This window comes from Pituophis catenifer, unplaced genomic scaffold (assembly GCF_029215685.1).
Source record: "Pituophis catenifer annectens isolate HBS135680 unplaced genomic scaffold, rPitCat1.0.hap2 SCAF_9, whole genome shotgun sequence".
Lineage (NCBI taxonomy): Eukaryota > Metazoa > Chordata > Lepidosauria > Squamata > Colubridae > Pituophis > Pituophis catenifer.
In genome coordinates this window covers 23143389-23155998 of record NW_027256889.1, presented here as the reverse complement: position 1 = coordinate 23155998, position 12610 = coordinate 23143389, and the positions used below count along the sequence as shown (strand labels likewise).

General features: G+C 42.8%; 1 protein-coding gene across 1 annotated transcript in view; it reads left to right on the top strand.

Moving 5' to 3' along the window:
* Positions 1 to 12610, top strand: part of CUNH1orf94 (chromosome unknown C1orf94 homolog) — a 60032-nt gene that overhangs the window by 32271 nt on the left and 15151 nt on the right. The window contains exon 3 of the mRNA XM_070950042.1: positions 6405 to 6574. Coding sequence (XP_070806143.1) covers positions 6405 to 6574 — 170 coding nt within the window. The remainder of the gene's footprint in view (positions 1 to 6404; positions 6575 to 12610) is intronic.

Below are 12610 nucleotides of genomic sequence, written 5' to 3'. Positions count from 1 at the left end.
TCCGAGTAACCGGAGCAGCAGACCAGTCCGGCCCGGGGAGGAAGGAGTTAACATCCAGGAGAAGAAGACCACGCCAGCCGCCGAGTTCGAGAGAGTTCCGGAGGCAACGCCAGGAGAGCCGCGGAACTCGACCTCACACTCGTACAGCGCTGAACAGACTGATCTGCGCAGGTCCAGTCACGCCCCGAGATGGCCCGCCTACTTGCGGGACTATGTACCCTAACAACTACAGGATTGGACAACGCCAATCTAGAGGGGAGGAGTGTTGAGTATTGAATGGCAGATTCAAACGAGCCAATCAAAGAAAGAGACCCGGGAACGGGAAACTTGAACAAGCGTCAGTGGCTGAAGCTGTGGACAGCTCCGGGCTATAAAAGGGGCTGCCGCGGCTGGGATTGCCATTGCAGTTTACGGAGCTTAAATAAAGTATTTGTTGCTAATGGAGTGTCCAGTCCTTCTTTGCGCCCTATACTTAACAATAAGCCAGTGTAATCATTGTCTAACATGCACCTTATTTCTGCAAACCAGCTGGAATCACTCTGAGTTGGGCAGTCATGTAAATTTTCTAAATATATAAACAAATAGGTTTAGGGATTTCAGCCACGTCGTTATGACTGCCATCTTGATATTTGTGACACTCCTCTATGTGCACATTTATCTCATCAAATCTAGTTTGGGAAATCAGTCTGATAAGCCAAAAAAAAAAAGTCTTTTGAATCAAATCTCCAAACCGAATTTTTGTCCTGGTGAACAACCTAGTAAAGGGCTGTTGAATTACCACTTTCAGGCAAATAAGGATATGGATAATTGGAAAAAAGGACATGCTAACTGATTCACTTTCTTGGTGTCTCTGACAAAAAAAAAAAGACAGTAAAAAATTGCAAAGCAATGTTTTTAAGCTTCTGTGCACATGAAATTATTTGTTTTCATATATCAGAAAAACTGGATTTTCAGTTGCAATACCTTTCTAACAAACTGTTTTTTATTTTATGTATTTATTAATTAATTTTTAGGCCACCCTTCTCCCCCTACATGGTTACTCTGGGTGGCTTACCGGTTATAAAACCAATAAAAAATAATTAAAACATTAAAACTACACAGAATAAAATGTTTTGAAAATGTTTCTTTTCAAGAAACGCTAGTGATAATATAGGAGAATTGATAATGTCCTTTTCAAATTTCACCTTAGAAATATATACTATGTTATGTGGTCTACAGAACTGGGGACTGTACATTTGAAGACATTTCCAAAATATTCCAAAAACCAGACAATATATGATTTTAATGGATGGAGGACATGAGGGGAAAAAAAGGAGGACATATCCTCCTTTTGCTGGGCATTTTATAAACCTAATCAGCTGCCCAAAATGTCTCCTTTTGGGGGATTCTTCAGTCATCTCCTCAGGCCATGAAATTTAATTAAAGTATTCCATAGTCTGGGAATATTTTTGTCTTCCATCAAGCAATCCATCTGCTGGAAGATTAAAATCACCTTCCAAGAAAGAATGTATTTAGAGAACACAGACTGTTCCCCTCAGGAATAAGAGAAAGCAAGATGTTTGAACAAAGATGGCGGAGAAATTTTCCCGCCTATTGTTGTTGTTGTTGTTGTTGTTACAGGTTAGCACAAGAGGTGCAGTTTGGTACAATCAAGTACTTGTAGGAGTTGTTTGGAAAAAACAATCTCTAACATACAGTACAGTCCTGTTTATAGCTATGTAAATGATACTATATCTCCACAGGAGTAGTTCATGTAATTTTTATTTTCATAGAATTTCAGAGCCTGGCCAAGAACTTTTTGAATGAGACCTCTTGAAAAATCATGAGGGCTTTAAAAAAAAATTACATAACATAAATCTTTTCCAGAACTGGCGGCTTCAAACTTAGACACTGGATGAAAAGCTGCAGGGAGTCAGATGACATATAACTTTAATAATTATTGTTGTAACTTTGTTACTTGTGTTGACTATGATAATCAGGCTAAATGTATTTGTTCCATCAAATAACTAGAGACGCTAATGTAACTGCCATTTTTTTCCTTGGCCACTTTTTATATTGGGGGAGTTTTTACAAGGATCATTAAAAAATCAAAAGCCAAAGAGGAACATTTTCTATTCCATGGTTTGGAGGGGAAAGACTTGACGTGCCACCTGTCCATTCCATATGGGACAATTTAAAATTGAGATTTTAGGAACAATTTGAACTTAATTCTTCAAACTAGACAAGTTGGTCAACCGAGGGATTGTTTCATTTTCTTTGAGAAATCCAAGTTCTTTGTGGATATCAGAATATTAAGCTTTACCAACTTGATATATCTACTGTTTTTCTTGATGCTTTTTTTGCAAAGAATTTCCAAATATTTTAAGTATATTTATTTTAAGGTTTGATGTTGAAAAACTCCCTAGTGAGGAGTTTCCCTACTTACAGAAGTGTATTTAGAGTTCTTCTTTTTTAGATGATCTGGAAATAGTGAACCCTTAAATTAGAGTATTTAATCTACCATGCAAGATTTGCCTTCTTTCAGGTATTTTTTTTCCCTGGGCATATGGTTTTCAGAGAAAATCACTTATATTTCAGGAGAAGTCAGTTCTGTTTATTTTTAGTCTAACCTTTTTCATTAAGTGGCAATTTCAAGAGTGCTTTCAAAAATTAACTCATCTTGCAGGAGACCCATATAAAAAAAGATCAAAACCATTTGTTAGAATGTCGGGCATTGGGTAAAACTTATACCTCATTAGCAGATCAAAAAAAAAAAAAAAGAGGGATAGTGGTATATGTATGACATCATTTGAAATCCCAACAGGTTTTTGCTGACCAGGAAGGCTGGGTTCTCATGCTTGAAATAGAAATTGCCCAGTGGAAGTCTTTATTGGTTTGTATTTATGCCCCTAATGACAATTGGAGGACTTTTTATCAAAACTTATATGTTAAACTGGGGGAACTGGAATATGAACATGTCTGTTTAGTGGGGGATTTCAATGCTGTAATGGATAGAATGCAGGATTATGCCCCGGGAAACATACAAGGAAGATTGAAGGATGCAGGCGGTTAAATATTGGGAAAAAATACAGCAATGGATTTTGGAAATTACACAGATTAATTTGGAATTAAGGCCCAAGATTTTCCTATTAGGGGCAAAACCTTTGAATGTTAAATCAGATATATGGTTCTTGTTGATTCACATTATTACTGCAGCAAGATTAGTGTAAGCGCAGGAGTGGAAAAATCAATACTTACCGATGGATTTGAAAATAATATATAAAATTAATGAGTGTGCGGAATCAGATAGATTAACTAGATTGATCAATGGTAAAAAAGATTCAGAATTTTATAACAGTTGGAAATTATGGTACGATTGGGTCCAGAAAAGGTGGGATAGAATAGATATATGATGATGTATATATATGATGGCAAATATGTATGTATAAAGGAATGACTTTATATTTATGGACAAGGTAATTACATTATACCATGGTGGCAGGATTGTATATTTTATTTGTGTATTGGTGTATAGAATATATTAATAAAAATTATTGAAAAAAAAATTAACTCATCTTGCAGTACAGTACTTGTAGTTGTTTGATGGCTACTATCATATTATGATTTGGATCATACCCTGTAGCTAACATGATGTCATCATCTCAGGAGCATCATATCAGCATATCCAGCTGATATCTCCCACCATCTTTCCACTTTCTTGATGAGAATTTGGCAAGTCAAGAGACAGCCTTTCAAGGTTGCCCTCGGAGGCCCTCCAGAGGCCCGAAACAGCCTGTTTTCCAACTTTCGGTTGGACAGGAAGTGATGCTTTTGGGGACAGCAAAAAAGTCACTTCCTGTCCAACCAAAAGTTGGAAAATGGGCCATTTTGGGCCTCCAAGGGGGTGGGGAAGACTGTTTTCGCCCTCCCCAGATACATAGAGAGGATCTGGAGCCAGGTGAGAAAGAAAAACAGGCCTACTGGGCCATCGCATGTCAGGAGCGGGGGGGGGAGGGGGGTTCGCGCACACATGCACAGGGCGGGGTGCATAGAATTATGGGTGTGGGCAAGCAAGCACGTGAACCTCCCCCGCCCCCCCCCTTCCTGGCATGCAATGGCAAAAAGGTTAGCCATCATTGTTCTAGTCGGTTGGACCTGTTCATAAAAACCCTACCATTCGCTTCCTTACATGTTTTTTATATCCTATAAACTTTTCATACCCAGAAAGATCTTATTGATTGACATGCCTTGACCATAGTGTCACAAAAAGTAATACACTTCCAGAGTTTATTTAACATAGTCTATTGAAAGAGGGTTGAATAAAATTGCAGGAATTTTTGCAACTGGATTCCCCCCCCCACCCTTAGAATTTAATTCATCCCCCAAGTTTCTACACTGAAGAATTTTTCAGCCTCTTATTTGTGGCTTCTGAGTGAACTACTGATAAGGCTGTTGTGGTCCCTGATAATAGAAGAAAGTTCAACCATAGAAATGTGAAAAATTCAATTCTAAGCATTTCCTTGCACCTTCCCACATATAAAGATACTTATGTGTTTTCCTGCTAGAAAGTATTTTATCTTCTATACTAGAGATCTGTAGTCTTTCACCAGAATTCAGACTACTAGTTATCCTGGATAGCACATTGAATAGAAAAATAACCTTTTCATCTATACTGAAGGAGTTAAAACAGAAATCCACAACCATTTTAGCTAGTAAGAATATTTGGAATTTTGAGAGCATGACATGTGCAATCAGACAAAATGGGTTCAAGGGAAGTGCTTATTCAAAAGATGCCTGCCATCATCTTATTTACCCAAAGACAAATAGATGAAATTTCTTCTGTCACTCCAAGATGGTTTTTAGTCCTACCATCTCAATGGACTGTTTGTTCATTGGAATAGATGGATACTCTTCCAGATAAAGGTTAGAATTTTGGCTGTATAGCATTTAAATTTTCTAGGAAAGTATGTGGGACCTAAATGTTATCTTGGAAATAAAAGGCTTTGTTCTACACCAAAATGTTTCTTTAAAAAATTCTGGCTTGTATCAAAACAGATATTCCTTCTCCATGGCTATGTTGGTATCCATTGTTGTGGTCTGCCAGCAGCCTGCGGAACTGGCAGCAGAGTCAGACAGTGAGGAGGCTGGGGAGGAACATGGGCCAGTCCTGGAGTCTGGGGAAGGCCTGGATGAGGGCTCTGCGTCGGAGGCAGAGATGGGGCCAGGGCCATCTGGGAGTGATGCACGGACTCTGGAGCCTCCAGAGTCGGGCAGCAGAGAGGCAGAGGAACAGGAGGAGCCTGTTCCTAGTGCACGCATGCGCAGAGCTGCCAGAAGGCACAAACTGTTAAAACAAAAGGGATGACTCGGGAGTAAGGCCAGGAGATGATTGGCCCCTCCCATAAGGCTTAAAAGAGGAGCAAAGGCACGTGGGCACTTTGCAGGAAAACAACATTGTTAATTCTGTTCCCAGACAGCATCTCTGTTTGATTTTGGAATCTGTGTGGCTTTGCCAAGTAGGTCTTTGGCAGTGTCAAGGGAGATAAAAGGTTGGTGATTATCCTGAAGGACTTCTCCCGAAGGACTTTTTGCAACTAATTGGGACTCAGTTGTGAATGAACGTAACTCTCACCTGTTACAATAAAATAGGTTTATTTGGGACTAATTGTGTCTTGTAATGACTCAGTAAAGCCTAGGTCACAACATCCACAATGGGAGACTTCATAATTAAAGGAAGAGCATCATCATAATAGGAGTATTATATAATGAATTAGGACTAGTTCATGGAAATTGAAGGTTTACAGTATTAGTTTGATAGCATTTAGAGGCAGATCAAGGAAAGCGAGTCTGGTAAGAAAAGATGAAATTCACACCTACTCCAGGAAAAAAAAAAGGCTACATTTCCAGAACTAATTGACCATGACACTTTGGTAGCACTGATGCCTCGCAGAGATAGATCAAGATACTGGCTTCTTTTCATTTGGGCATAATGATCTTGCTGGCATTTTAATGGGAACCAGAAGTGTAGGGTGTGCTCTGTGCTTTTGCTCTGCCTTATGTTCCACAGTTCAGATGCATGTAGCAACTGGTCTTCTGTTTGGTCTTTTTGAGCATGGAGGAGGTGATCAAACTTGGAGTTTGCTGTGGGAAGGATGGAGGGACAGTTCAAGGCTTCAGATATCATGCAAAAATGGAGGAAAGAACATATTTAGTTTGCAATCCTACGTGCAATCTCCTGGGAGCAAATTCCATAGCATTTCATGGGAGCTTTCCCCTAAGGAGATTGATATAAAATGAAAACATTTGTTACCCAATTTTCATAATATATCTGCATTGCAACTGCATTGCTGTATACAACTTAGAAAAATAAATAAATAAAAGAATCTGGCATTCCAGGATATGATTCTGTCTTTTATCTTTTACAGCAACTTCAACAGTTATCGATAAGAACAACCTTAAATACAGCGGGAATGTGTTTACCCCACGATTTCCAACAACTTCAACTACTACCTCATTGAAGCAACCAATGTGGCTGAGTTTGAATTACCCTCCACCTCCTGTTTTCCCCAATCACTCAAGTTTCCCTCAGTATCAGGTAATAGTGGCACATATGCTTATTGTGGAGTAATTTCTAAGGTACCAATAAATCTGTCTCTACTGAGCTGGAAGGAAAGAAAGTAGAAGAGGATACAAGGATACAACATTATTGGCATTCTAGAAGCACAAGGAAATTAAGGATTTTTTTTCAGTAGCAAGATAAGCCATATGTAACCCTTTCTCTAAAATAGCTTGTCCCTTGAAGCACGGATGGCCCTAACTTTCCTGGCCTTCCTGAAATAGGTGAAAACATGGAAGACCCATGGGAATAAATTGTATATAGCAGGACAAACTTATCCAATTCTATAATTATATATTTTTTGGTTATTATTTTATATTTTGGTTAATGTTTTTGATTCACTTTATTTTGAATTTGTGTCCTGATTTTATTATGTACATTCCATGAGTTGTTTAGAATTCAATTGATTGTAGGCAGATAAATTTCATTCATAAATAAATAAAGTGGAAAGGTAGATAACTGGCAAGATGTCACAAAACTGGCAATGGCATAGGGTTAGATTTGTAGGATTACCTGATATTTCAGGACTAGACAGACTCTGGTTTATGGTATTTTGATGTCAGTGTCAGCTTTGGAAGCCATATTAGGCCAGAAGCTTCCATGCTGCCACCTTCTCATGTGTGGGAAAGTAGGAGGGGGGATTTAGTAGAGGGGTTATCTGTAGACATAATAGCATTCTTCCTGTCGGTCAAGGTCAGGCTGATCCTGCATCTGGAGAAGGAGTGGTCGGAATGCTGTCTCAAGATGGAATGGATGGTGATTGGAGCATGTGATCGACTGAGGAGTGAGGGGATTCCGTTTGGGGGGTTTTGATTTACTGTGGGAAAACCTGGGCCTCTCAGATTTCCCAGATGTGCCAGTTTACCTAGTGTTGTGGCCCCGCCCTCTGAGCCTATCTCATCGGAGGAAGAAGGCTCTGAACATGAGGGAGAGGAGTCAGCCAGGCCTCCCTCTCCAGGCCCCTCCCCTCTGGCACTGTCTCAGGTGCCAGCCGAGGGAGAGGAGATTAGCCAGGAGCCAGGTGTCTCGGATGAGAGCGAGGAAGGAGAGCCGTCGTTCCTGGATGCACGCCAACGAAGGCATGATAAACGGTTGCAGCAGTTAAGGAGGCGTGCTAGGGATTAGAACTGAGTCACTGGACCACACCCCAGAGATTATATAAGAGAGGGTGGTGGCTGGTAAAACTCTGTGACGAACAAAAACTAACTTTGGCTAGTCACTTGAACAACGTCTGAAGCTGCCGAAGGGATATTGTTTTTGCTGGACTATTTACAATGCGTATGTAATGTTATGTTATCTGTTGCAGTAAAGCTCTTGGCAGACGGGGCTTATATTGTTGCCAAGTTTGAGATAACGACCTGTGTGCGTGCCAAGTACTTTCTTAACCTTCGGCTGGCTGTGTTTGTGTGTGTGTGTAGACGGGGACAGATCACCTATTCTAGTAAATAGAACTTTGAAAAATGCTTGCTTCAAAGTTTTACTTGGACTTGGGGGATTTTCTGGAATGCTGACAGAAAATGTTTGTTTAATAGCTTACTGTGAGGGATGGTGCCTATGGAGGGGAAGGCAGTATGATGGACAAAACTGGAGCAGTAGTTTCCCAGGAAGGATGAAACACATTCCAAGGAGGCAGGCAAGACAAGAGGTAGCACAGCTTGGGTGTGGAGCAGAGATAGAGCAAGAGAGTTAGGATAGCTACTCACAGGGTATATCCATTAGTGAGAGAGTAGCATAAATTTATAGGGACGTGGTGGCTCAGTGGTTAAGATGCTGAGCTTGTCGATCAGAAGGTTGGCAGTTCAGCGGCTTGAGTTCCTAGTGCCGCATAATGGAGTGAGCTCCCGTTACTTGTCCCAGCTTCTGCCAACCTAGCAGTTCGAAAGCACTTAAAGAAATGCAAGTAGAAAAATAGGGACCACCTTTGGTGGGAAGGGAACAGCGTTCTGTGGACCTTTGGCTTTTAGTCATGCCGGCCACATGTCCATGGAAACGTCTTCAGACAGAGCTGTCTCTTCGGCTTTGAAATGGAGATGAGCACCGCCCCCTAGAGTTGGGAATGACTAGCACATATGTGCGAGGGGAACCTTTACCTTTAGCATAAGTTTAGTTTGGCAAAATGCTAGTTTTTTTATGTGAGCAAATAAACTGATCTTTGATGGCATTGTTTTATACCATTCTTGGGTGGTAATTAGAGATGATGATGATGATGTCATCAGTGTACAGCATATGCTGCCTTTTACAAGAGAATAGCTTAATTTAGCTACAATCTAAAACATTTGTTCATACAATAGAAAGCAAATGGAAATGGACCTTCACCAAAAAGAAGGTTGTATCATTTCTTACATGCCTTCAGTAGGTTACAGATTACTTTGCACTAAGTTACGCCCTAGTAACATCAATACTCATGATATTAATTGCAATTATTATGGATACAATCTTCTGCTTCTGGGAGACCAGGCCAGGGATGAAAGAACTGGTTAATTACTGTTCTTCGATAAGATTTCATTAAGGATGGGCTAATTTAAGTCTGGATCCCACTTCAGTCTTCCCAGTTGCACCTAGCTGCTTCAGATACTAAAGAGCTGCAACCCTAAAAAGACTTCCAAAGGAGGACTATTGAAGATGGACACAAGACTAGGGTGATGATAATTGAGGTTGTTGGGAATCAAAAGCAATCCCAATTTTCTTCCACGCCATCAGCCTTGGAAATATTCAAGCACCCCTGCAAATCTCCCAGAAATTTTTCTTCCTTATGCACTTCCTTGGCTGCTGTGAGAACAGGCTACCATACCAGATAGGCCAAGCATCCAATCCAGTAGAGTACTGCTTATGTTAAGGATGAGGGACATTCCAGGAGCATTGTGGAGAAACCTCCTGGCTTCAGCATACCCTGCCTGCATTTACCAGGAATAGGACACAGGAATTAGTTCAGTTTCTTTTGGAAAAAACACTGCTAATAGGTCAAATACAATTGGAGAAAGCAAAAGGGTCCTTCTCCCATTGTATTTGACCTATAGAAGGGAAGATTATGCATTACTTTATAGGTTAAAGCCAGCCTCTGGCCAACTGCATCTGGTATCAAAAGCTAGGTAGGTTCAAGTATCCTCCAGGAAATTCCAAGAAATCAAAACACAAAACACAGCAATAATAAATCATTTTTATGTTGTCTAAAAAACTGCTTATCTTGTCTGTGAACCAGTGGTGGGTTTCAAAATTTTTTACTACCAGTTCTGTGGGTGTGGCTTGGTGGGTGTGGCATGGCTTGGTGGGTGTGGCTTGGTGGGCATGGCAGGGGAAGGATACTGTAAAAACTCCATTCCCACCCCACTCCAGGGGAAGGTTACTGCAAAATCCCCATTTCCTCCCAATCAGCTGGGACTCGGGAGGCAGAGAATAGATGGGGGTAGGGCCAATCAGAGGTGGTATTTACCGGTTCTCCAAACTACTCAAAATTTCTGTCATGATAAATGCCTAACTACTATATCTCCCTGATCACCCGGACCTTCAAGGGTTAACTAACCACATATCCCATAATCCCTGTAACCACTCCTTACCTCTTAGCCCCTCCTCCTGGGTACAAAAGGTCTGACCACATGGTCCACAGATGATTCCAGATGTATACCTGAAAGAGAAAGGTACAAGGTCAGTGACCTCCAGTACCAACAGATCAATAATAAAGCTACAGAAAAGAATTGGAGTCTGTCTTTGAGTTATTGGGCTAGATCCAGCTTTTAACAAAATGGTAGCAGAGGTCGGTTGCCCATAACTCCAGACAATGACTGAACCCAACACCTACCCTGAAGAAGCAAACAGAGCACAGACCAGAGCTCTTACCAAGAAGATGGCTGAAGATGGCAACCAAAGCCACAGCCATGGAGGAGACAGAAGCTGGAAGCGAGCAGGACTCCAGCCTGGTCTCACAATCAGATGAAGAGGGGCCATCCAAGGAAATCACCGCCCCCGAAGAAGAAACAGCACAGGAAATGAATAAATTCAAACTCTCCATCCTGAAACTGATGGAGGGAAGCAGCGACAAAGAAAACCTCATCGCGGACCTTCAAAGCCTCTTCGAGCAACAAGAAGCAGCGATTGAGGCCCCAAAGACCACCGAGAAAGAAAAGCCAGCAAAAAAGGGTAAGCCACCCCAACCCGATGATCCTGAGCCGGCAGAATCCATTTCCGCGCCCCCTTCCTGGCGGCCATCTTGGGACGAGCACCAGCCAATGGGAAGCCAGGATTTGAATCCCTTGGCGCGAAAATGCCCAAACCCCGAAACAGACGAGGGGGACTCAGAAAGCGACTACGAAGAGCCCGACTCTGAAAGCGACCACGAAGAGATCACAATAACAAAAAGAAAAACGCCTACCGATCTCGAATTGCAAAAGGCAATCGAGACCATCACCGCTGCCCTAGGCTCTGCTTTCGAGCCTCCTGCGGCACTCAATAAATCAAAGAAAAATCCTGGAAAGCACAAGAAGGCCAGGACAACCAACAAAGACCAGGCAACCGAGTCACAGCCAACTAAAAACACCGCACACACCAACAACCGGCACAAAAGACCGCCCACCTGCAGGAAGAATCAACCGCAGAACTCGAACTCACCACCCGCTACACCAACAACGCGAGGCCCAAGGGAGAAGAACCGGCTACTCACCAACGCCACGACATCCATCAGGCCAGTCCACGCGACCAGGGACCAGCGACCACAAGGGAGGATCTGCCGCCGCCACCGCCATTACCGCCGAGCTGCTGGGTGCAGGGAATCCTCAACCTACGACCTCCGCTGCTGCCGCGCCGCCGACCCGCGAAAGTCCTCGACTTGCGACCGCGTCGCCCCCTCACCTTCTGCCCTTCTTCGCCGGGGATCCGGCCATCCAGCAGTGGTGTCCACCTTCAGGCGGAATCTTCGGACCCACCGGGGGCGGGTCCAGCCTCCCACCGACAGGCCTAGGCCTAGGCCTGGGAGCTCCAGCAACAGGAACCTCACCCGATGGACTTCAGCGCGGAATGAGCTTCGCGCATGCCCAGTACCTGCCTGTAACAAGAGAAGCAAGTTACATAGATCCAAGCAAGTACAGAATGGCCACAGACATCCCAAAGCCTTATTGTGAGTTTAATCACATTTTGGACCATGGACAGCTCCCCCCAGTAAGTAACCTTACTAATATTTCTGGGGCAAATTATACCAATTTGCCAAAATTGCAGTTAGATGGGGGTAATATTATAGAATGGAGCCAACAATTAAGAGTTGCTCTCATGAGAGAGAATGCACTGTTCCTAGCTAACAGACCTCCCCAAAAGCCCTGGTCACTGGAAATTGACTGCATTCATCACAGGGCATTTTGCATCATGTTAACCTCCATTCCATCTGCTATGTATCCATCTATTGAGGACAATCTAACTGTTTATGATATTATGCAAAAACTATGTAACCTGTTTTATAGCCAAAGCAGAGCCACTACCACTAGACTATCTAGGGAGTTCCACTCCACCAAGCATAAGGCAGGGGTCCCCATGAGTGAGCACATCTTAAAGATGAATGCTGCAAGGGCAGAACTCATGCAGAGGGGGGAAATCATCACTGAAGAGAGCATGATAAGCATAATCATAAACTCTCTTGATAGCAGCTGGGACAGCTTCATGACCCAACTAAATAGCCTCAGCTTGCAATACCTCACACTAGGCGCACTAACCAGTCAGCTCGTTGCAGAGGACACTCTGAGGAGGGAACGCCAACTAGCCAAAGGGGACCCTAGACCCACAAAGAGGGTGGATTTCCAGGATAGGGCCAGGGATACCTCAGAATGTTATTCTTGTGGATCAAGGAACCACTTAAAGAAGGATTGCCCCAGGAGCCATAGGGATAGGGGACAGCACGACAGTAGAGGGGGAAGGTCACCTGAACGCAGGTACCCAAAGGAAAGAGGGCGAGGGTGGTCACCCAACCCCAGGAAACACCACGAGCGCAGAGACCACTCCAGGGACAGTAACTCTGGCTCCATGTATGGGATCAGG